This window comes from Phocoena phocoena, chromosome 10 (assembly GCF_963924675.1).
Source record: "Phocoena phocoena chromosome 10, mPhoPho1.1, whole genome shotgun sequence".
Classification (NCBI taxonomy): domain Eukaryota; kingdom Metazoa; phylum Chordata; class Mammalia; order Artiodactyla; family Phocoenidae; genus Phocoena; species Phocoena phocoena.
Genome location: NC_089228.1, coordinates 95,408,357 through 95,432,771, shown reverse-complemented (window position 1 = coordinate 95,432,771; position 24,415 = coordinate 95,408,357). Strand labels below are relative to the sequence as shown.

Here is a 24,415-nt window from a genome sequence, read left to right as displayed (position 1 = left end):
TGAATATGCATGCAGGTCTCCTGAAGATCCGTATGTCGTCATGTCCTGTGTTTAAACAACACAGCCTGCTGGGTTCCACCCAAACGTTCCTAATTCAGTAGGTCTGGCGCCCAGGAATTTGCCACAGTTAAGGAGTTCCCAGCTACTGCTGAAAAATGACCTAGGAAGCTTTAAAAAGTATATTAACAGTGCTTTACCCTCAGATATTCTGATTTAATTGGTCCAGAGCGTGGCCCAGCCATCGGTCTTTTTTAAGGCAATATAGGTTATTCTAATGTGCTACAAGGTTGAGAACCACTGACTCAGAAACGGCAGAGATCAGGAGAACAGACAAAACGCTATAGGAAGAGGACCAAGGATGAGCTTGAAGTTGACAACTTGAGGATATTTTTTGTTCCCACTTGACCAGTGAGGTGTGTGGTGCTTAGGGGCTGTACTGATGCACTTGTTTTGCCTCACTCTTAATCTTTTTTTTTTTTTTTTTTTTTTTTTTTTGCGGTACACGGGCCTCTCACTGTTGTGGCCTCTCCCGTTGCGGAGCACAGGCTCCAGACGCGCAGGCTCAGCGGCCATGGCTCACGGGCCCAGCCGCTCCGCGGCATGTGGGATCTTCCCGGACCGGGGCACGAACCCGCGTCCCCTGCATCGGCAGGCGGACTCTCAACCACTGCGCCACCAAGGAAGCCCCGCTGTTTGTTTTTTTTTAGTTTGATGCTATGCAACACACATAGTTCCATTGTTTTCCCCAAACTGATTTCATCTCAACACGACCAGCATTATTCCAATGTTTTTTCTGATTTTATTCCTTACAATATTTTATCTTTGCCACGGGGCTTCACGCTGGGGCCACAGCCTCCAGTGAATAAAGCCAAAACCATTTCCCTCTTAGGAGTAACCTGTTGAGCTAGTTGAGGTGAGAGACCTTTTTTCAAGTTACCAGAAATAGTATTTCATGCTTTATACTTAACTTTAAAGGGGACTTTCACATCTTCTTCTCATGCAGTTCTCTCAGATTGTTGTTATGGCTGTTTGTCATTTGGCGAAACGCGGGTGCAGGGAGAGAGGCCACAACAGTGAGAGGCCCGCGTAACGCAAAAACAAAAAAACAAACAAACAAAAGGAACCAAGCAGATGGCTGCTTCACCTGGTGAAGATGGCAGGCTGCCCCGGGCGTGCCCCTGAAATTCTGATGACTGAAGCTAGAGCTTTATCCGTTTGCTTCGTGAACTTGGCTCTGTTCAAAGACAAATCCCTCAAGGAAAGGTAATATTGTAAACTAATGTAAGTCATCTTTATTACAGTCCAACTTGAAAGAATAAGTAAAAGCCATCAGTTGGGAACACCCTTTTTTCTTCCAGTACCAAACATACAAACCTCCATACAGCGCACTTTCTCCTGCAGCCTCCTGTCACGGTGAAGGGCTGTCCCTCCTCCAGTTGAAAGATAAGGTCTTCTCTTATCTTTTTTTTTTTTTTCTCCTAAAACCCCAACCCCTCCTGCCTTCTCAGGACTCCTGCACTGTCCACGGAGCCTCCGCCCTCATTATATATTTAGCTTCTCACCGGCACCACCACCACTTAATCTGGGTTCTTTCTGTTAAACATGTCAGTCTCCTCCCATTAAAAAACTATAAACCTCACCTGAGCCTCCTTCACCTCCAACTCTCTGGTCCCTTCAAAACCAGGTTTCACAGAGGAGTCCTTCATACTTGTTGTGTCCATTTTCTCACCTCTGTTCTCAACCCACTCCAGCCTGGCGTCTGTCCCCACCACCCCCTGAAAGAGTTCTAGGCGAGCTCGCTAAGAACGTCCCCGGTGCTAAACCCAGTGGGCAGTCTTTCCAGGCCTCATCTGCCCACTTCATTGGCCGCACACATCTACCTCTGCCTCCAGGATGCCATGTTCTAATTTTCATCCTGTCTCCGTGCCCTGCCCCTCCTCTAACTCCCTGGCAGGTGTGTCTTCCTTAGTCTGAGAATTAAATATTGGAATTTTGTAAGGCTCCATCCTAAGCCCTCTCCTCTTCTCCTCTGTGCTCTCTCTGTATCCCTGACTTCAAATATTATCTATTTGCAAACTAGCCACAGATTTCTATCACTGGCCTAGCCATCTCCTCTCCACGGAGCTCTGTATATCCAGCTGCCTACTGGATGCATCCACTTTGACGTTGCACAATCACTCTGACTCAACAGATCTAAACTCAGACTCGTGGGTCCCTTCCACCCTCCCCCCAAATGCCCCGGTTCCCTTCCAGTGTTTCCTGCCTTCTGGGTGAGTAGCATATAACCATCCGTCCAGCTGCGTAAGTTATGGAACCTAAGAGATATCCAGTATACCTCCTCCTTCCCCCTCTGTCCGTAGACGCTGTGTCTCCATGGTCTGTCAGCTGGACTCCCTGAGAACTTGCACATCGACCATCATAGCCTAGCGCAGGTGTCCGTCATCCTCTACCAGGTGTGCAGTAGCCTCCGAGGCTCCTATTCAAACTGCCTCTCGTGTCTCCCAACCCATTCTCTGTACAACGGACAATGTGACCTGTTGTAAACCTGAAATGTTCGTTTGTCCCTCCCCTCTCCTACCCTTAAATGTAAACTCTTCAGCGGCTTCACATTGCCCCTTGGGAGATCAGACTCCTTAACATAGCCTCCGTGGGCACATGGCCTGGCTCCTGGCTTGTTTCCCACCATCCTTCTTCCCCTTGCTTTGTCCATTCCAGCAACCTGGCTTCCTCCATCCTCCAGATCTGAACACAGACACAGTATCACTTCCTCTGGGCAGCCTGACCTCCTAATTTTGTCAGGTCCCAGTATCACTACCCCAGATGCCTCACCATGGAACCTCTTACTAGAGTTTTATACTTCTTTCTATGACTGTGATTTTTTTTGGTAATTTTTAAACTTTTTATTGAAATATAGTTGAAATAGATAATCAACAAGGGCTTACCGTATAGCACAGGGAACTCTACTCAATATTCTGTAATAACCTATATGGGAAAAGAATCTGAGAAAGAATAGATATGTATATATGGATAACTGAACCACTTTGCTGTACCAACTAACATTGAAACTAACACAGCATTGTAAGTCAACTATACTCCAATATAAACTAAAACATTTAAAAATGAAATATAGTTGAATTACAATATTGTGTTAGTTTCAGGTACACAGCAAAATGATTCCGTTATATACATATATATTCTTTTTTTAGATCCTTTCCCGTTGTAGGTTATTACAAGATGTTGGGTATAGTTCCCTGTGCTGTACCGTAGGCCCCTGTTGGTTATCTGTTTTGTGTATAGTACTGTGCATATCTTAATCCCAAACTCCTAACTTATCCCCTGTCACTGTGATTAGTGACTGCCTCTCCCCGCCCCTTCCAGTCTCGTAAGTTCCAGAAGGGCAGGACCTTGATCTGTTTCTGCTCATCACTGGACCCCGATGCCCAGCACAGAGCTGGCACTCAATAATTTGTGAAACGAATGAACGAACTTACATTTGAATGTGGTTAAGTATATAGCATCTGTTTTAAGAACCGGTCTTGACAGGAATGACATAGAAAGAGTGATGATGTAATTCCAAGAACCTGAGAAGGGAAGGGTCCAGGAGACAGAACCCTGACAAAAACACGATCCCCTTCACAATTTTGCCTAGCGCCCAGCCCCCCTCGCACACATCTGCTGATCTGTTTTTGGCTGACCCTCTTGGTAGCCAAGCTGAGACACTGAGAGAGTCTGTAACGTCTTCTAAACTGCCATGAGAGTCTAAATCATGTCCAAGTTGCTGGCCGTTTTGAGGGTATTCTGTTGTAGTCTAGCTCCTGAAAAGTATGGCTCCAGTTTTAACCTGCAAATTTTCATCACTAACGTGCACCTCTAGGCTTTGAGTTCCTAAGAGCTATCAGTGCTCAGTCCTCAGTGAGGTTCTTAGTCAGCGTTGGGTAGATTGGTGGATGAAAGAAGGAAAACAAAAGTCAGGATTCTTATGACTTGATGATCTTATCCAGGGGTCTCAAACTCAGGTCCAGGAATGATTGGAAAGGAAGAAAGCAGGACAGGTATTATCTGAGCGAGAGTTGGGGACTGGGCTAACTAGAACAAACATGCCCTCTCTAAAGGCATTCGGGGGGAAAAAACTGTAACCTCTGAGCAAGGAGAAGAACTTGCAGAGTTAAATGCAACCCACCGGACATCAGTTTGCAATTTCTGACTCGTAGGGTATTATGGTTGTGGTAGACAGAATATCTCCCCCTCCCAAAGACACCCATGACCTAATCCCCAAACCTAGGAGCCTATAACCTTTCATAGCAAAAGAGACTTTGAGGCTGTGGTTAAGAATCTTGAGTTGAACAGATTATCCTGGATTATCTGGGTGGGTCCAGTGTTATCACAAGAACGGTTGCAGTCAGTCTGAGATTGGAAAATACGACGCTGTGGGCTTGGAAGAGGCACAGGGAAGGCAGGGCACTTCTGGAAGCTGAAGAAGGCAAGTGAATAGATTCTTCCCTTCCTCCAGAAGGGGTGCAGCTCTGTTGACTCCTTGGTTTTAGCCCACAGACACGCATTCCAAACTTCCGACCTCCAGAACTGTAACATAATAAATTTGTGTCGTTTTAAATCACTATATCTGTGGTACTTTGTTACAGCAGCAATAGGGAACTAATACACTGGTTAAGCGTGTGGAGACTGTAGAGCCCGGGTGCCTGGCTTTAAGTCTTGGCTCTGCCCTGTGCTAGTTCTGTGACCCGGGGCAAGGTATGCAACTTCCTGTGCCTCCCTTTTCCCCTTTGTGCAGTGGAGATGCTGACAGTACTACCTCAAGGGGCTGACCTGAAGATTAAATGAATTAATATACGTGCAGTTCTCAGAACCACGCCTGTACTTCTTAGGCATTAAATCAGCATTAGCTTATTCAATTACTCCTGTTATTTGCAGAGAAAAGAACATAGGGCTGAGCGGGTCCAATACCTTGTCCAGGTGGGTTCAGGGCAGAGCCAGGAGTGGAACCCAGGTCCCCTAACTCCTGAGCGGTTTAGCACTTTGTCATTAAGCCACAATATCACTTTCCTACCGAATCTCATTTTCAAAGTCAAAACAACTAGTTATAATACGTGCCCTTCGGGAGGGCTTAGCTACATTTTATATCTGTGATTAGCCTGGATGTTCTCAGACCCTTTCAAGAGAAGTGAAACGTAAATAGAAGGCCTCATTTGAAATCATGTGTGTTTAATGATAAGGCTGCCTAGTTAATAGCAGAATTTTCTCTGGTTAGATTTCAGTCACTCATTGTTTTGTCCCCTTCAAACATGTCGCATAAGAAAAACAAAAACAGAAAAAGGCCAGAATAGAACCCGGCAGCGCGTCTGGTCGTGGGACCCACGGGCTACTTAGCACAAGCCAGTGAGGGCGCCTTCTGCAGACACTTCAGGGCATAAGATTCCAAAACACTGCCCCCCGTCCCCCTTCTGAGATGCAAGCTCCACCTTGAATCTGGAGGGCTTCTTCAAAACATACGGCCCCCAAACCCAAGCTTCATGTAAAAACATGGGTTTTACTAAATGGTCCCAGAAAGGTGGCTGTGCATCCCTACCAAAGAAACCAGTTTTCTCAGGGAAAATAAATTGAAAGGTGAGGCAGAGCCTCTAAGGAACTCATTCTAAGTGGAGTCAGGAGTTGCATTCCAGACCTATGACACCAGCTTGCCCAGCTGTGTAATCTCAAGTTTCTTCCTACAGTCTGAGAATGCTGTTTTAGAAAGGACAGGAGGACTGCGGAGTCCAAATTTGGAACCTCCAGCGTTGTGAATTTCCAGATACCCAGAGGGCCCTTATCAGTGTGGATAAGTAATCCCTTCATGGGCTGTTTTGAGAAGAAAATGAAGAATAGACGTGAAAATGTTCTTACAGACTTAAAAGCACTGTGGAATACCATTTCCAGCAGTTTCCAGGGCGCTATGGGGTTTGCAGACAGCTATCTGATCAAAACTCCTTTCTCTGGCATGGAGGCCCATTCCCTGTCTACAGCCTAAGTGGTGATGATACTGGGGAATCACAGAATCAGCTGTCAGTGAGCACTGGGTTTAAAATAGTTACACTTGGCGACTCCGTGGACTTCTTATCTTCACCCTGGGTCTCCAGAGTCCATGGTGTAAACATCTTGCCAACAGTACACGCTAGTTGCCACTGTTTGGGGAGGGACTGTAGCCTCTGCTACCAGGACAGCACTCTTTTTTACCCCTTAGTCCCATTGGAGGACTCAGAGGGGCCTCAAACTCCTTCCACAGTTTTCTTGTCTCACACACACCTCATCCCAATGCTCGTCCCAATGGGGGAAGCAGAACGCTGAGTAATTAACTGCAGAATTGTTAAATAATTTTCAAGAGCCTCAGAAATACAAACATCTCTGTGGTGCTGAGGCCCGTTGTGTGATCATTCCAGGAACTTTACCCGGGCATGTGGTCCTCTTTTTCTTTTTTTTTAATATAAGTTTCAGGTCTACAGCATTATAATTCAACAGCTATGTACACTGCAATGTGATCACCACCACAAGTCTAGTTACCATCCATCACCATACAGTGACCCCCTTCACCCATTTCACCACCACCCCAGGTCCCCTTCCCCTCTGGTAACCACTGATCTGATCTCTGTGAGTTTGTTTCTGTTTTATTGTATTTGTTCGTTTCTTTGGGGTCTTTTTAGATTCTAATAGGAGTGAAATCATATGGGATTTGTCTTTTCTATGTGTGACTTATTTCACTTAGAATAATACCTTCAAGGTCCATCCATGTTGTTGCAAATGGCGAGATTTCGTTCTTTTTCATGGCTGAGTAATATTCCATTGTGTGTATGTACCACATCTTCTTTATCTATCAGTGGACCCTTAGGTTGCTTCCATATCTTAGCTATTGTATATAATGGTGTAGTGAACATGGAGGTGCAGATATATTTGCAAATGAGGGTTTTCCTCTTCTTCAGATAAATACCCAGAAGTGGAATAGCTGGGTCCTATGGTAATTCTAGTCTTAATTTTTTGAGGAACCTCCGTGCTGTTCTCCATAGTGGCTGCACCAGTTTACATTCCCACCAACAGTGCACGAGGGCTCCCTTTCCTCCACATGCTTGCCAACATTTGTTTTGTGTGGTCTCTTTGATGATGGCCGTTCTGACGTGTGAAGTGCTATCTCATTGTGGTTTTGATTTACATTTCCGTGGTAATTAGTGACGTGGAGCATCTTCTCATGTGCCTGTTGGCCATCTGTGTGTCTTCTTTGGAAAAATGTCTATTCGGATCCTCTGCCAGTTTCTTTTTGTTTTTGTTGTTTAGCCTTTTCTTTTTTCTTGTAAAGCAACATATTATGTTTATTTATTTATTTAACATCTTTATTGGAGTGTAATTGCTTTACAATGGTGTGTTAGTTTCTGCTTTATAACAAAGTGAATCAGCTATACATATGCATATACATATACCCCCATATCTCCTCCCTCTTGTGTCTTCCACCCTCCCTATCCCACCCCTCTAGGTGGTCACACAGCACCGAGCTGATCTCCCTGTGCTATGTGGATGCTTCCCACTAGCTATCTATTTTACGTTTGGTAGTGTATATATGTCCATGCCACTCTCTCACTTCGTCCCAGCTTACCCTTCCCCCTCCCCATGTCCTCAAGTCCATTCTCTACGTCTGCATCTTTATTCCTGTCCTGCCCCTAGGTTCTTCATGACCTTTTTTTTTTTTTTTTTTTAAGATTCCATATATACATGTTAGCATACGGTGTTTGTTTTTCTCTTTCTGACTTACTCTGTATGACAGACTCTAGGTCCATCCACCTCACTACAAATAACTCAATTTCATTTCTTTTTATGGCTGAGTAATATTCCATTGTATGTATGTGCCACATCTTCTTTATCCATTCATCTGTCGATGGACACTTAGATCCTCTGCCCATTTCTTTCTTTCTTTCTTTTTTTTTTTTTTTGTGGTACGCGGGCCTCTCACCGCTGTGGCCTCTCCCATCGCGGAGCACAGGCTCCGGATGCACGGGCCCAGCGGCCATGGCTCACGGGCCCAGCCGCTCCGCAGCACGCGGGATCCTCCCGGACCAGGGCACGAACCCATGTCCCCTGCAACCGGCAGGCGGACTCCCAACCACTGCGCCACCAGGGAAGCCCCTCTGCCCATTTCTTAATCGGGTTGTTTGCTTTTTGTTATTGTTGAGTTGTGTTAGCACTTTATATACTTTGTATTTTAACCCCGTATCAGATACATGGTTTGCAGTTATCTTCTCCCATTCTCTAGGTTGCCGTTTTGTTTTGAGATAATTTCCTTGGCTGTGCAGAAGCTTTTTAGTACGATGTAGTCACACTCGTTTTTGCTCGTTTCCCTTGCCTTTGGAGTCAGATCCGCAAAAGCATCTCTAAGAACGTGTAGTCTCCTCTTTAGTGTCCTTCCCATTCTCTGGCAACTTCTGTCCCTACCTGGTGCCTGCCCATTGTCTGCCCCCGGCCCCTGCTGTTGCGTCATAGCAAGTTCACATCCTGGCTATGATGTTTCACTTGTTGTGGCTAAATTACGTGCCGGCACCAAGTGTCATTTCTGTTCCTGTTCATTTGCCACCTTGTGTCTAATAAGGCTCTGGTGGCGATGGGTGGGGACCAAAAGAGCAGCTATTGTTCTCTGCAGACAGACGTGCTCTCTCCCGTCTCCATGGGGCCGTGAGCCTCTTTGTGTTCTGAGTCTGCACAAACATGGCAAGAGGCAAGCTCTAGCCTCGGGGCCGGGGGGGAGAAAAGCAGAGGCCATGCTCCCGAAGTTGGGAGGCCACACGAAAGAAAGGGACTTCTGTGAGAAGAGTCCATGCGCCTGGAGGCCCGGAGGAGCAGGGCTGGGGAGGGGCCGATGGAGGAGGGGGTTCGGCTCCACGTGACATCACGTCGGTGCCTTTCCTGGGGTTGAAAACGAGGAACTCAGGAGGCATTGGTGGTGAGCGCCAGTCTTTCAGAGCACAGGATGGAACAGGGCCTCCAGCCGCTGACCCTGCCCCATGTATCTGCGACGGCCGGGGAGATTAACGACCCAAGGAGGCTATGATATGGTCCAAAAACTTTTCCTGGATTTCTTCCGCAGGAGACTGAGCCAGAGGCCGACTGCAGAGGAGTTGGAGCAGAGGAACATTTTGAAACGTAAGTGACCGAGCCCGTGGCAAGCGCTGCTGTTTCGTGGTGGCTTTGGTTATTGTTTGATGGCAGGCCACAGGGTTTCTCCTGTGTGCTGGTGTGGAAGCGATCGACACCCTCTCTGGTGGCGGAGGCTTCGCCCTTGCGTGTTTGAACGTCTGAGAGAGCATCCCCACAGAGCAAAGCAAATTCGAATGTACTTGGTTCGTGAGGACCTCAGGGTCTGCGAGAACCTGCCCTTTAGCGGGCTGCCAAGTCAGAGAAGCTGAAAAGTTTGAGTGAGAGAACTTACTAGTAAGTGAGAGTTGGGGTCACCTTTAAACCCAGATTGGCTGAAAAACTGCAAATACGATACTGATGGCTAAAATAGGGCAAGTAGCCATTTGAAAACGAAGACCAGAAAGTGTGACTTTCCACTGCAGCCAGCTGCGGGGGATGAAATCCCCCCTCCCTCTGAGCATTAAACCTAACGTCTAAGAGAGCATTTCCAAGGGGAAATCCTTCCTGGCCTCCTCTCAGGCTCCTACAACTGGCCGCCGGTGTAGCTGCCCAGGCTGTCATTCAACAAAACTCACTGTCACTGTGTCTGTGGACAGAAAAAGCCGATGCTTCAGGACACAGAGATATTTGCCTAGGTACAGAAAGTCCATGTGGTGCTTAAAATACCTATTTTTAAAATGCTGAAAGAAATCAAGCATCTCACGGGCACCACCCAGTGTGCCACAGTCTGGGGGGAGATATTCAGCAGTTGAAAACTAAAACCTCTGCACTCTCACCGACACTGCCCTCTAGACGGTCAACAGATACTTTTAGTTTAATTTCAGACCCTTGCTCCCCACACGTCTATCCCTTTCTGATTTGCTCCAGAAAAGAGAGATACATGCTACGCAGAGTTTTACAGAACTTCTGTGCGATGCACACACACGCACGCACGCACACACCCACGCCCTGGTCACGTGAGGCCCCTGCGTGAGTAGCTGGGTATTTCCACTTCGACCAAACAAAAGTGTTCTTGATTTTGCTTTTCTCGCCTTCCTCGTCGTGGCCTTGCGACTGGGTCAGCGCCAGATGGTTTGCTGTTGAATGTCACGGGCGAGGGCTGTGATGGGGGGGGCCGGTGTTGTGACCCACAGCACCCGTACCCCAGGACACCCACCTGCGTGCCCTGTGCCTCCACCAGCATGCTGCCGCGCTGCTCAGGGCTTCGGCCACGCCCTCGCCTCGCAGCGGCTGTTCCTTTCAGCCTTGACCTTCCTCAGTCCTGAGGGGACCTCACCCATTTCCCAGATCTCTAGGAAGTTCCTAACGAAGGGGGTGCCTTTAAAATTTCTAAGTTTACTTTGCCGTGAAACAGAGTTAGAATTCTTTCAGATGATTTTCCTGGTTGGGGAAGCATTTGGCCGGCGTGTCTCCCTTTCTGCCCCAACTTGATAGCTGATCCCTTATAGATTGTCTACGTTAGACAGAAAGAGAAACAAAAAGGTGTCCATTTGCTCCTAAAGCCAGAAATCTGGTGAACGGGCTTTCTTCTCCTTTTAAACTTCTCCCCCAGATGTGCCTCGCACGCATCCGTGGTCCTGCCGAAGGAATCTCTGTACAACTTTCTTACAGGGCCACATGGTACCTGGGGTTCCCAGCCTAACGCTTAAATGTGAAGGGGCTAAAAACGTCTGTGGAATTGTTCAGGTTTCAGAAGACAGCACTTCTCTCAGCGAGGGCACAGGTTTTGGAAAGAGAAGGCAGAGAATCCCCAGCTCACCTGGCTTCCCGAAGGCACCAGCTTCCGCGCCTCATCTGCCCAGATCCATGGGAGGCGGCGGGCAGGCCCCTCGAGTTAGGTTTTTCTCACCGTCCAGAAAGACACTCGGGTCTTAGAGACAGTTACTTGCGTCCAGTGAGCCTGGGGGCTCAGGTTCAGGGGAGCCAGGGGCTTACAAGTTGTTCCCACAGTTCCCTTTCGTTGTTGCCTCTTGCGTGTTTGTCCGTTTGAGTAGTTGCAAATTGAAGGATCACTTGACCACATCCAAACAGGGTCATCATGTCGCAGTTTCAGAACTTTCCGGAAAGGAGCTTATTTTTCCTGTCGGTATTTTTTTTTTTTTCCTCCTGCGTTCTGAAATTTTGTTTTCCGAAATAGCTTTTTCTTTCTCTTTTTAAAATCCTGTGTGATTGTTAAACAAGAAATGTTTAGTGGTATCAGAAGACAACCCTCAAACAGTGTATTCTGAGAATTATCATCTGGGCCTTAAGTCAAGGGATGAACCACATCTCTAAGTGTGCAGGAGAGAGGCCCAGAGCGGTGGCTTGGCTGGGCGGTGGAGCTTTGCAAGCCGGGTCTGACTCCCACCCCAGGCCGCCCGGGCACGTCTGAGCACACAGTGTACTCTCTGATAGTGGCAGCAGGCCATGACCTCGAGGGCTTTTCCTGGTCTCCCTTCCCACTTGCCCAGTGGGGCTGTCTTGGTCCCCGCTGCCTGAGAATTCACGACCCTGGGTTTGTAAATGGCTTTGAACTAAAGGTATAGATTCCACAGGTGGTAGCTTGGGGCCCCTAGCCCTCAGAGGGACCTCAGGAACACCCGTAGGCGATGAGGGCTCTGTGCTCTGGGCAGGATGTCGACCTTCACGGCTCGGGAGGGGGCCCGTAGGATGAGGCAGCTCCGAGTGGAGTCTGAGGCCAGTAACCAGTGAGGAGGAGAGGACTGGCCCTGAGCAAAATGGGATAGGGGGGAGGCAGCGTAGCCAAGCAAGAAAAGGAGCTGGACGGTTTGTCTGTCTGTTAGCCATGGAGCGTGTGGCCGGCCACTCAACCCCCCTGGACCTTCCTATCCTCATTTCCAAACCACGAGCAGTAGCCTAGGTGGTCTCGTGGGCCCCTCCTGGCCCTGATATGGCTACAAGTCTGTACATTTCAACCCAGTGCCCTCGAGCTGCCCCCCAGGCGCTCACCATCCACTCTAGACCTTTCCTTCCGTCCTCCCTCCCACCTACAAATGCAGCTCTTGGGGGCTTCCCTTCTTCTGGGGCTGGCAGTCTGCCTCCCAGTTTCTCTCTGATACATTAGTTCATACTAAGATAGTGATGGCTGACTAGTTGAACAGGTTTCTATCCAAGAGAAATTCTCATTTTTAAAAGGAACCCTGGGGCGGGGGTGGGGGTGCGGGGAAGGAGGACCTTTCAATTCAAAGGAAGGAGCTCTCGCGTGGGGTTTGGGGCAGCGGGGACCCCTGGGGACTTTGGCCCACGGCAGGATGTGGCCATTTCTGGAGCTGCCCCGGTCCAAGATCCTGGTCACCACAGGCAGTCACACTGGCCAAACCGTGCCCCCGGGGGTATCGCTCAAGGACGTGAGTTGTGCTCTGAACCACCGCCGTTCCTTCTGGCGGGAGGGGTTGCCACCTGCAGTGTGAGTTAGCTGAGGCTGTGGTTGCTGCCATCAGGCTGGCAGGAGGGGCGAGGGCACCCCGCTTCTAGGCACAAGGGGGTCCCTGTTTTAAAGCCCTGTCCTATACGGAGACCACTCAAGGGTGAGTGCGCTCTGCACGGTAAGTTAATGGAGTTATGAAACCATAATTTCCAACGGTGATTTCAAAATGAGAGAACAAGGGCCCTTTTGATGCAGCCTGTGCAAAATCAAGTGGCAGTGATGGTCTCTCTCTGATGCCACCCTCAGTTCAGTAGACAGGAAGCAGAGGCATGGAAGCCAGGCTGACGTTTGTGATTTTTCTTCAAGTTAGACAGTATTATGCTGCGATCCGTGCTTCCATCGCAAGGCCTGGGAGGAAAGTGAGATCCCCAAGGTCACTGCGTTACTTAGATACTCCCGCGTTCTCTGTCCTCCGAATCTCTGCTCCCTTCGGCGCTTTACACACCTGATGCTAAGTCACCCCGCATGTTGAGCTGAGAAGGTTTAAGCTCTGGAGTCCGCTCTCCTAAGACGCTCCTTAGAAGTCTAAATGTAGGCAGTTGTATCCCACACTGTGGCCTCACACGTGCTCTGTGGACTTGTTGGAAGATTCAAAGAATTAATGGAATCAGGGCTTGCGAAAGGTGAGCGTTTTGAAATTCCAGCCTTGTGTTTGGCATCAGCCGTGCCTCGTTTCGTTCCTGTGGCAGGTGGCAGGCGCCCCTGCGGGGCCTGGCTTCTGTTCCATCCACGCAGGGCACCGGGCACCAGGGCCACATCACAGCAAGTCCCCTTCGGTTGCTGTGAGGCTTGAAGCAGAGCTGCGTGAGGCCCAGGTCTTGTCCAAAGAAGGGAGCCTTACCTCTCCCCGGATGCCTGTGTCACTGCAGACACTACCCCACTCTTTCAGGACCTACTTCCTTGCCTCATAGCCCCTCCTCTTGGCCCAGTGTTTCGGCCTGCAGACTTGAAACCCCGTGTGACGTAAAACAAAATAAGGTCAACCCACTCACCACCCACTTGAAACAGTACAGGCAGTTTGGAAAGTGTCCCCACAAGCAGAAAGGGTGGCCAGGGTAGGGGACGGGAACTCTCTCCTCCTTTTCAAACTGAGCTGCTTGGGGCTTCCCTGGTGGCGCAGTGGTTGAGAGTCCGCCTGCCGATGCAGGGGACACGGGTTCGTGCCCCGGTCCGGGAAGATCCCACATGCCGCAGAGCAGCTGGGCCCGTGAGCCATGGCCGCTGAGCCTGCGCGTCCGGAGCCTGTGCTCCGCAACGGGAGAGGCCGCAACAGTGAGAGGCCCGCGTACCGCAAAAGGAAAAACAAAAAAAAAAAAAAACAAACTGAGCTGCTTGGCCTAGAACCTGCAGAGCTTGCACCTTTGTGCGACACTGCTACCAAAATCTAAAGCGTCTTAAATGTTTATTTCAGCTCGGAATGAACAAGAGGAACAAGAGGAGAAACGAGAGATCAAGAGGAGATTAACTCGGAAGGTGAGATGATTCTCCATGCCCAGCTGGGGCGGGACAGGAGGCCACCCTCCCCTGCTGTGCCCTGTGTTGGCCTTGAAGCTGCCCGGCCCGTTGGAAGTGACATTAATGGTTCCATTCCTCGGGTGTCAGGGCATGCGGCTCTCTGGACTCTCCAGGACCTCTCCAGGGGCCAGTGGTGCACTCAGCTTCATGACCCTCAGTCCTTTTGGCTGGTGACACTAGCCTACCCCCAAGCAACTTGATGTCAGGTGCATTCTATTTGCAGTTACAGTGAATATTTTGTTCTTAAAAATTCACTGTAACCCCATGAGGCAACTGGAAATTCATTATCAAAATCACAAGTTCAGATGTATCAGTTATTTGCTATGACCCTGGGAAAGTGCAAGTTTTCCTTGTCTCCACTGATACTATTCCTGACCTGTTTCCTAAGAGCTGTTTGAGTTTATTATGCTAAATCCAATTTGAATTACTGAATTAGGAAAATGCCAAAAGTATTGATAAATCTAATGAAGATGTTTGAAAAGCACTTAGATAAAAGTCAGAAAGCTAGAATTCTTATATGTTTTTAACCCCCAAAATAGATGGCTTGGCAATGTAATGTAGACCCAAGTGGATCTAATTCTATGAGTGGCCTCTTTGATAATAAACTCTTATTTGAGGCTATTCTTGGAGGACATTGACAACTTTAATTAATGACACAGAAGGTATACTACTATATTCTGTCTGACTAGAGTGTTTTTCATCAGCCTCCTACAGTGACCATCTTGAGAGAAAGATACTCAAAGCTTAGAGACAGTTGAGAGACCCATTAAAATTAATTTTCTAAAGGTTTGTTAATGGATTTTTCTCCCTAGAAGTATTATGCAAAGGAGGAAATTCAGAGATCCTGAAATATCGTACCAATTATTAAGGTGATGATTTGTGTTTCTCAACACTGTCTTGTCCTTAGAGCGTCCCAAACATATGGTGACAAGCCAAACACCATCCCAATTAAAGGGAGTAGGATAAGCAAGGGCCTGACAAGCCGCTGACGGGCTGGTGTCCCCTGGTGGGAAACTCGAACAAGAGCTAAGGGCCCTCACTTCATCCAGGTACCCTCACTCCAGTCAAGGTCTGACTCTTACATCCTTAAGACCACCCAGCCTTTGGACGCAGGGCATCCCTTTTCCTGAGACTGAGTAGTGAGGGGGACCGGGGGAGATGCATTATTCTGTGTCTTTGAAATGATGAGGGTATCGAAGGGAGACTGGTGATGACGCCTCGCTTCTGATAGAGAAAGGTCTAGACATTCAGAAAAAATGTTTAATCAGATTTTCATAAAGTTCATTGGACTTGATTGCTGGGACCCCAAAATTCTCCTAAACTTTAGGGTTTCTTGCTAAAAACTAGTAATAGGGAAAGATCTGGACATGCACCTAATTCTCATCTCTTTAAAAAGAGCATTCGATTTTGCAAGGGAAAGCTTGACTAATTGCATAGTTTGGCAGGACGGGGTGAGAGAAGAGGGTCTCCTCCCACACCCGTCTTCCACGGGAGGGGTAATGCTAGGGGTGGGGTTTCTGCAGGTCCTCAAGTCTATCGATGAATGCCTCTTCCTCCCCCTGGTTACCTCTCTTTCCTTCTCCCAGGAAAACTGCCTTGTAATTTCAGCATTTGCCTCCCCTGGGACTGGCTTGGGGAATTAGAAATAATGAGCCTGAGTGAAGGGATAAACTGTTTATGAGGGAGAGACCAGAAGCAGCGTTCACATCTGGTTTTGTGAACAGAGATGTGGAGCGTGCCAGCAGGTAGGGAATCCACATCGCCTCCTGGCTCTGGGCACATTCTGTCCCTCGGGAGCCTTTATCACACCAAGACCAGAAGCCAGTGGTGGGGGATGCTTTTCACTTACCCTCAGCCCGAGGATTTCCTCAGTATCATTCTATTTAAGACACTGAGAAAAATAAAACTCTGTAGCAGACGCTGAGAGCCACAGACCAGGCATTTTCTTCAGCCAAATTGAGACTAACCTAAAATTTACATGCTTTATCTTGGAATAAATGCCTGCTTCCCACTTCCAAAAACTCGCTAGCTGGCTGGCTGGATGGATGAATGGGAAGTATCGGAGGGAGGATGGCTGGAAGGGAGGAAGGAAAGGAGGGAAGGAAGGGAAGAAATGTACCTGGGTCAGGTTGTATTAATAGCGGAATTGGGGTCTCGACGTACCCTTTTGTTGAGTAATTGGTTGCAGACGATATTATTGCTGCCATAGATGGAAACATAACGCTACCAACCTCTGCACCCCACCCCTTCTTCCAGCCCATCATCCGCAGAAAACCAGCTTTGGCTGCAAAGATGATTTCCTTAGTGTCCAGGCAAGTAAGTTGGGTTCACGCACCCCAAGGGCTAGAGCCATCCAGGAGCCAAAGGCACCTCTCCTGAGCCCCGTATGGCCAGGGGTGTGAGCCCTGGATCACAGCAGAGTCCGGGAAGTTGTTCTCCCGGCAGGAGAACTCGGCGTCCTCCTCACTCACTCCCTGGTGGCACTTGGGCCCGGTCTCTTATTGATCTGGAGAGGTCATGTCTAATCCCCACCAGATTCAGGCATGAACAATAGCCCCTCACCTTCAGAGCCAACCTCTAGGTTTCTGTTCACTCCAGACTCTACCATAGACAGGCTATTAATAAAATCTACATCATGACTGTGAGAAATTTAAATTAGAAATTCCGACTTTAACAACCTTTCTCCCGTCATGGCACACTTAGAAAATAGTACTGTTTGTCTAACACCCCAGGGCGAGCTAGTAAGTCCTTAGAAACACAAACTGGGGCTTGGAGTAGAAGTCTTCATGCCTTGTGGTATTACGGTAAACGCCTACGTACTCTAATGACAGTACAGAGCGCCCTGCACTCACATCTTGGAGTCAGGATAGGCCACCAGCTTTGTTTCCAGCACCCCTAACCACAGAGCGTGGGAAACCTCTGGTTTCCTGTGACGGGTCACAGCTGATGCCAAAATGCCCTGTCCCGGGCAAACCAGGGCCACCTCGGGACAGACTGTGCGGGAGCTACACAGCGTCTAGACAGGTGACCAGTGCCACAGCCCAGTAGGCCTCTGAGCCCCGGGTTTCTCCTCCCTTGGCCAAGGGGAACCAGCAGGCTGCTTTGGTCCTGTCCGGAGCCTCGCAGTAGCTGTCACCATTCTGCTCAGCACCAGCCAGGCAGTCATCTAACGATGCTCTTCCATTGTAGGCTGGTTGGTAGCAAGCTGGGACATTCCGGCACCAGCCAAAGGTGTATGGCAGCTGCGTGGTATACAGTCAAAACAGCCGGGGTGGTTTGGATTCACTTGCGTGTGTTTGTTTTGTAGGCCTTTGTGGTAAGATTCTATTTGACTGCATCTTCTGTGAATAGAATTAAATACGGTCTAGGGCTTAGAGAAAAATTGCTTTTAACTAACATCAGTTGAACATGAATTGACAGCATCCTAAAGAGAGAGCAACTGTGTTGCTCCAGAAGAAATAAATCTGGTGACAGGAAGAGATAATAGAAATGTCAGCCTTATGTTGTTAAAGTACAAAGGAAGGATGCTAGCGGGTAACACTGGGAATGGTTGAATAATTCACTTGTTTCCTTCCTTCACCACAGACCTATCCAAAGGGCCCGTCCGAGTCTTCTTTGGCATCAACGCGGGCTAGCTCTGCCTTTGTGGACTTGCCTTTCATTTGAGCTATTGAGGGGTAGGGTCTCCCTGACCTCATAAATCAACATACCCTCATTCCTGCACACCCCGGAGTTTGCATACCGTTTGCACATACACTTTCTTTGTGTCTAAGACACACACACAGAAAGTATTACAAACCTATCTTGCAGAGAGCACTAAATTTAACACACAGATGTGGATTCACAAATCGAGAACATGAAACTGTTGTGTGTTGGGCTTCCCTGGTGGCGCAGTGGTTGAGAGTCCGCCTGCCGATGCAGGGGACACGGGTTCGTGCCCCGGTCCGGGAGGATCCCACATGCCGCGGAGCGGCTGGGCCCGTGAGCCATGGCCGCTGAGCCTGCGTGTCCGGAGCCTGTGCTCCGCAGCGGGAGGGGCCACAGCAGTGAGAGGCCCGCGTACCGCAAAAAAAAAAAAACTGTTGTGTAAGGTTTCTGTCACCTGATGGGAAAGGTAGGACAGACATGGGAAGATCCACACCCATGCACAAAGACACACCGCGTGTACAGACCGAGACACTGCAGTGTTATTAAGAGACGGCCTGGCTGGCTGGCTGAATCGGCCTGGAGGCAGCTCATGAGTTAGTAAACTCCTTCACAGAGTCCTGGAGAAGTCCAGGAATCGGGAGCCCTGTGTCCCCCGGGCCCTGCCCCTCACGTGTGCGTGATGCATCAGCTGCCTCTCTGGACCTCGTCTTCCCACCTATAAATTCACGGATGGACCAAGTGATGTAAACGTCATAGGCTGACCACATCCATCTCTCCGTCCCGCAGCTCAGCCAGAGGCCCACAGTGGAAGAGCTGAGAGAACGGAAGATCCTCATCCGCTTCAGCGATTACGTGGAGGTGGCCGATGCTCAGGACTATGACCGCAGGGCCGACAAGCCCTGGACCCGCCTCACCGCTGCCGACAAAGTAAGAGGGGCGGGGAGGTGGGCGGGGCCTCACGGCCAGCCGGGTGCTGGGTCTCCAGCTTGCCGCCCGGAGGCCGCGTGGAGCCTGGGCGCAGAGCCAGGGTGCCTGGGTCGGTACTGGGGGCGGAGTGGCTGCCGGGCAGGCTGCGGTGCTGCTCCCGGCACCTTTCCCCAAGGGCTCCAGACAGCGTGCGGAGAGGGCGCTGAGCTGGTCCTCCCCTGCTCTGGAGATGCCTTTCATGCATACACGTATCTAAGGGGACCTCTGCTTGGGGAGCCTTTGTGATTCTTATCCAGGCCCCATGAGGAACTGGAGGGTAAGGGCCTTAAAAAAAAAGTGTAGGACAGTAACGCTGTGCAGTGTGCGAGTGACAATAAGGGGACTCGGGTACACCGGGGACCTTCTCCTAGAGTCCTGCCTTTGCCCCATCCCTTCCCGGGGCGGGTGGCTTCCTCACAGGCCATGCGGGAGGTCACCGGAGCCTGGCCTCTGGCTGGAGTGTGAGCCCAGGGAAGCCGCTGCACTTGGGAGGCGGGGAGGGGAGGGAACTGACGCGGCCAGAGGCACCTCCCAGAAACCGTCCCCCCACCCCCCCCGCCCCGCCCGGGGCAGGCCAGCCCCCAGGTCCTGACGAGTGGAAACCTCACCTCTCCCCTCTGTAGGAATCCATAGTGAGCAGCCCCAAGAACCGGCACCCCTCACCTCGGGCAGGAGACAGGCCCCTCCGTCCCACCGCGGGCAGTTGTGTCACATAGATGTGACCTCGCTCCGTTCACACTCACTGCAGCGTGCTTGCTGCAGTCAAGGGAAGGGAAGGTACCAGCTAGAATCCTACGCAGCTGTGAGGGAGCCAGTCCGGTTCCCCCGGGGCTGCTGGGAAGCAGTGCCCACACCTCCACCCCGCCCCCCCCCCCCGCCAGGCACTTTAACCGAGTGCCTGCCTTCCTTGGGAGGGGCCATTCTGGTCCTATGTAAAGGCTTTTCCAGGGGGTGGTGGGGGGATGAATTGGGCGATTGGGATTGACATGTATACACTGATGTGTATAAAACTGATGACTACTAAGAACCTGCTGTATAAAAAAATTTTTAAAAACGAAAACAGATACAGGTCAGGAGAGAGGTGAGACAGGCACTCAGGCTACACTAAAAATAGTAACTGTAAGACAAAGATAAATTTTTGGAGAGCAATGTATTTTTTTGTTTGGGATATTTACCAATTGCTGGTATAGTCTTCCGGTCCCATATCAAGGGCTACATCTGGAGGACTCAGACCGTAGCGTTCCTTCCATGGCATAGAAGACATTCCCATTGGTCTCTCTTAGACCATGTGGTTTTACTGCCTTAAGGAAGAGGAGCTTCCCTGGAAGGAATGAAGAGGGAAGCCCCCAGCCAAGAAGAGGGAACGTCAAGTCAGCTCCTTCCTGCCTGGGGGATAGTGGGAAGGAAAAAAAAGAAAAGGAAGCTTATGGAAGTACCGGGTCAGGGTTCTTAATCTCCTGTCTTCAGTCACATTTTTGAGGCAGAATTGTGAGAGTAAGAGTGAGATGATAAGGTTGAAATTTCCAGAAAGGAATAGATAAACTGGAGGACAGCCACACCAGCAGCAAGTGTGGTACCATGTCCACTTTGTCCCAAGTATTAGCATTGCTCTGGTAGACGGAATTGGCTAGGCCAGTGGGCCTGAGGTGGTGGCCCTGGTTGCTAATGGTTTGATACACACTGCCCAGCGGCTTATGAGAGCTCTCATCGTTGCCCATTTCGGTGAACACGTGGTATCATCTTAGCCCTTTTGGGTGGGTGTGTAGTGCTTTCTCGGGATGGTTAGTTGCATTTCCCTGTTTTCTGATGAGCTCAAGCCCCTTTGCATATGTTGACTGGCCTTCTGTGAATGTCTGTTCAAGTCCCTTGCCCATTTTCTCAGGCATTACTTTAATAATCATAAAAATTCTCACATATACAAAAAGTATTAAATTGCTTTCTGCCTTGCCCTTAATCTTACTTATACAAGCAGTCTGACTGAGGGGTGGCATCTCAACTGGCTCTCCAAAAACGGACGACCAACTTGAAGTAGAAATTGTCTTATCTGTTCCTTTCTAGCGATGCCTATCATTTTATAAATTGTTCTTTATGCACTTATGTCTTCTGTTAGACTGTTAGCTCTCAAACAGTGGCAACTTTTCTGATTCCTCTTTGCATAATACACCTAGCACAGTACAGCTGTACACAATAGAAGTTTTCTGGATGAATGGGGAAAAAAAAGACTTTTCCATCCTCAGACTCTCCGTGCCCTGATTATCTTCCCATCAAAGCACGTATCAACCTTAGAAAGAGCTATGGGAATGGGCCCACGTTTAAATTTTCAGCCCCGAGGAAGAAGTAAGGTTTTCTCCAACCCCAGACGTTCTTTTGCTCCGGTCCTCCTTCCGCCTTCTCGGTGGCCCCAGACGATGGCCACATCTGTGACTGTGAGGACGAGGTCATTCAGGTTTATCTCATGCGTGTTTGAGGTTATTCAAAACACATTCCATACCCTCCATGGCGAAATATATCACCTCAGAGTCAACAGACTTGTAAAGGAGCCAAGGCTTCATGAGTCAAAGGGAAAGGGGGCAGCTGGCCATCACCCCTTCATGTGGTTGGGGAATTTCACACACCTCCTCTAGAAGTATCCATCCTGAGGCATCGCTGTGCCTCTGATGAGCTTAGATTCACCAAAGAAAGATATGTGCACTCAGGACCCAGGAGTGTGGGCCAGGTGGAAGGGCCTGCTCGCTGCCCAGGTGGAACAGCTCTGGGCAGGATCCCAAATCGGATTGCTCGCAACTTAGATTTAGGGGGACGGGACTCTTCGTAGGCTCTAAAGGAGACCTCAGGTGATTTTGTTTCTCCCGGGGGAAGAATCCGTTTTATGCACGTGTATGGCTTTGTCGAAGAAAGGAAACAGGAATAAAAGAAGGTGAGCTGCTTTCCCTCCTCTGCACTCTCATGGGCTTCTCTTCCTTGCAGGCTGCCATTCGGAAGGAGCTCAATGAATTTAAAAGCACTGAAATGGAAGTTCACGAATTGAGTAGACATTTAACAAGGTTAGTATCAAGTGGGGTTTTTTTCCCCTCAAATTATAACATTCACCCGCAAACTGAACTATCCCTAGCTGCTTCTGGAGGACAAGTGGTGTGGTGGGTGCAGTGAGGGGAGAAGATAGAAAGAGCTACGTGGGGATCCACAGGTTCCACTGTGGTTTCTGAAAGTAAGGGAAGGAGCATGAAAGGCCCAGGCTGAACGCAACCTTCTCAAAGCCTAGTTTTTAACTCATTCAAACTGAAGATCTGCTAAATGCCAGACCACCACCATGGTGGGTATTTATGAGAACATAAGCTGAGGAGAAAAGATCACTTGCCAATGTACAGCCAGTCAGCGGAGACCAAACTAGGATAAAGTACCGAATCCACATGGGACTTCGGAAGTGGGATCATGCCCGATTCCATGTCGTTCTCCCAGACAGTCGTGTGTGATGCTACTTGGGGAAACTGAAGCACAGAGAGATAGGAGGGGCTTATACAAGGTCACAGGGCTAGTCAGCGACGGAGCTGCTGAGTTCTTCTGACCCTCTCCTTTGGTGAACATCTGGAGAAACAGTGCCTGGCTCGGAGACGCGAGGCTGGGGGTCCCCACCTTGCTGCTGAGCCCTTGCATAGGCTGAGAGCCCCCAGGAGCTCCAGGCTAAACTTCTCCAAAACCAAAGGTGAACTCGGTGGGCCCAAAGTTCTTGAGGGGTACTGTGGAGATTTATTTGCCTTTGGTTGGAGATTTAAGCCTTCCTGTGGCTGTCAGAAACAAGGAATTCGAGGATGGAGATCTTAGAGTGTCAAATCCGACACCTTTCGCAGCCCCTGGGTCTTGACTGAATTATTTGTTTTCCTAGGTTTCACCGACCTTAACAGTCGAATTCCTCTTGAGTGCTATGCTGTCTTCAAAACATAAGTTTATAAGAACCATAAGTGCTGGTATTTATTCACTTCCCCATTACGATGTAAATCTTCTGAACTACCTTTTTTTAAAAGAAGATGAAAAGGAAAAGGAAACACAAGCAGGATGGCGATGGTTACGGCTCCGTGGTCAGAGGTGCTGGTGCCACTGCTGATAAGGGACTGTGCCCTGCCCCGGGCAGGGCCGAGGACACCGGAGACTTTCCAGCACTAGGAGAAGCCCTGGGCCTCTCCGGCCAGGCTGGCAGGTACCACGTTTGTTCAGGCTCCGGCGAGCCTTAGGCGACAGACACTTTGGAGGCAGAGTCCAAAGAAAGCCGAGGCGGTGGATCTGGCCTGGGATGACTGTGCAAAGCGGGCGATCCGGCTGGCCTTCTAGACTTGGCCAGATACACTGGCTCCAGGTGTGCCACGTGGTTTGGGGGGCCCTGAGGCGGCGGCTGCTGAGGGAGCAGCGTCCTCCTCTCCCTCCAGCTATCGCCCAGGCTGTGAACTGAAGGGGGAGCCTGTGGCTGACTGTGTGCTCCAGGCCTGGAAGGCCGGCACGAGCGCCTGTCCTGTCCCCTCAGGCTGAGCCGGGCTGCCTTCCAGGAAGCTCTGGTTTAGAAGGGGAACGTCGTCATTAGCAAAGCCCAGTGTCACGGGTGATCTTACGCATACCAACAGCCACGGGCGGCGTGGTGGGATCACGCGTGTGAGCATGAGACCCCTTCTGAGGGCATAAAGGCTGGGGTGACAAACTGCTTGGCCCATGTTCTTCATTTTCTCTGCATGCCCCAGGGCTGGTGACCGGGTGGCTTGGCCGTTAATGGCCTTTGAGTCGAGGACCGATGCCTGCAGGCCAGAAACCATTCCTGAAAGGCTGAATTTCCAGCCGCTGGTGGACTGGTCCTCCAGAACCACCTGAGGGCCTTCCAGGCTTGCTTTGCACTGAAGAGTCTGTGCAGAAGCCCCAGCGCTGGGCAGACGCCAGCCACACCTGCTGTGCTGGACCTTCCACGCCTGCTTCTCTGGGGAGCATCCTTCCTCTCCCCCTTGATGCTGGTGAGGGTGACTGGAGATGTATCTCTGACCACCCTCCTCTCTCGGGACCACAGGAAAGCAGCGGTGACAGGGTAGGTGAGGGTAGGATGTGCAGTGGGGGAGGGGCCTCTCCAAACCCTGACTGCGCTCTGAAGGAGGCCGCTTGAGCTGCTTCCGGTTTCCTTCCTGATGGAGCCTGTAGGGCCCTCAGCCATGCAGCTCTGCCTGGCATCCTGCCATGATCCTGTAGTTCCTACCAGCTCTCCCAGTGATGGCTTGCTCCCCGCCACAGAGGCCCAGGCTTTAGAAAGCTGCCAAGCTTGGGCTTCACAAAAAAAGAGTTAACTGGTCCCCACCCCAAAACGCGTGGGATCAATTTCCTCTTGGGCTCCACAGCCACGGGTGAGGCCAGTTCCTTTTCCGCTGGCGCTCACGGCCCCTGTGGCCGGCGTCACCGTGCACTTGGCAGGGAGCTCGGGGCAGCGTTCCAGTCAGTGCCCGCCGGCTGGTGCCAAGCTGGCGCACGCTTACCTCGCAGCGCCTGGCGCCCAGCCCCAGGAGGACGTGTCACCCCATCCTTTTTTCTCTGAATGGTGAATCCGCATAGCTATGGCCGTGGGTGGGGTGACTGATTCAGGGAAGATGTGGCCAGGGCTGTAGCGTGGCTGTAAACGGCGTCTTCCCGAAAGGCTTACTGACCTTTGAAAGTGCAGATGGCACGCCG

The 24,415-nt window shown here is 50.1% G+C and overlaps 1 protein-coding gene across 1 annotated transcript in view; it reads left to right on the top strand.

Moving 5' to 3' along the window:
• Positions 1 to 23,035, top strand: part of PHACTR1 (phosphatase and actin regulator 1) — a 534,554-nt gene extending 511,519 nt beyond the window's left edge. The window contains exons 10-14 of the mRNA XM_065885188.1: positions 9,116 to 9,171; positions 14,004 to 14,065; positions 18,542 to 18,682; positions 21,689 to 21,765; positions 22,605 to 23,035. Of these exons, the coding sequence (XP_065741260.1) occupies positions 9,116 to 9,171; positions 14,004 to 14,065; positions 18,542 to 18,682; positions 21,689 to 21,765; positions 22,605 to 22,620 (352 nt within the window). The 3' untranslated portion in view covers positions 22,621 to 23,035. The remainder of the gene's footprint in view (positions 1 to 9,115; positions 9,172 to 14,003; positions 14,066 to 18,541; positions 18,683 to 21,688; positions 21,766 to 22,604) is intronic.
• The last annotated feature ends 1,380 nt before the right edge of the window (positions 23,036 to 24,415 follow it).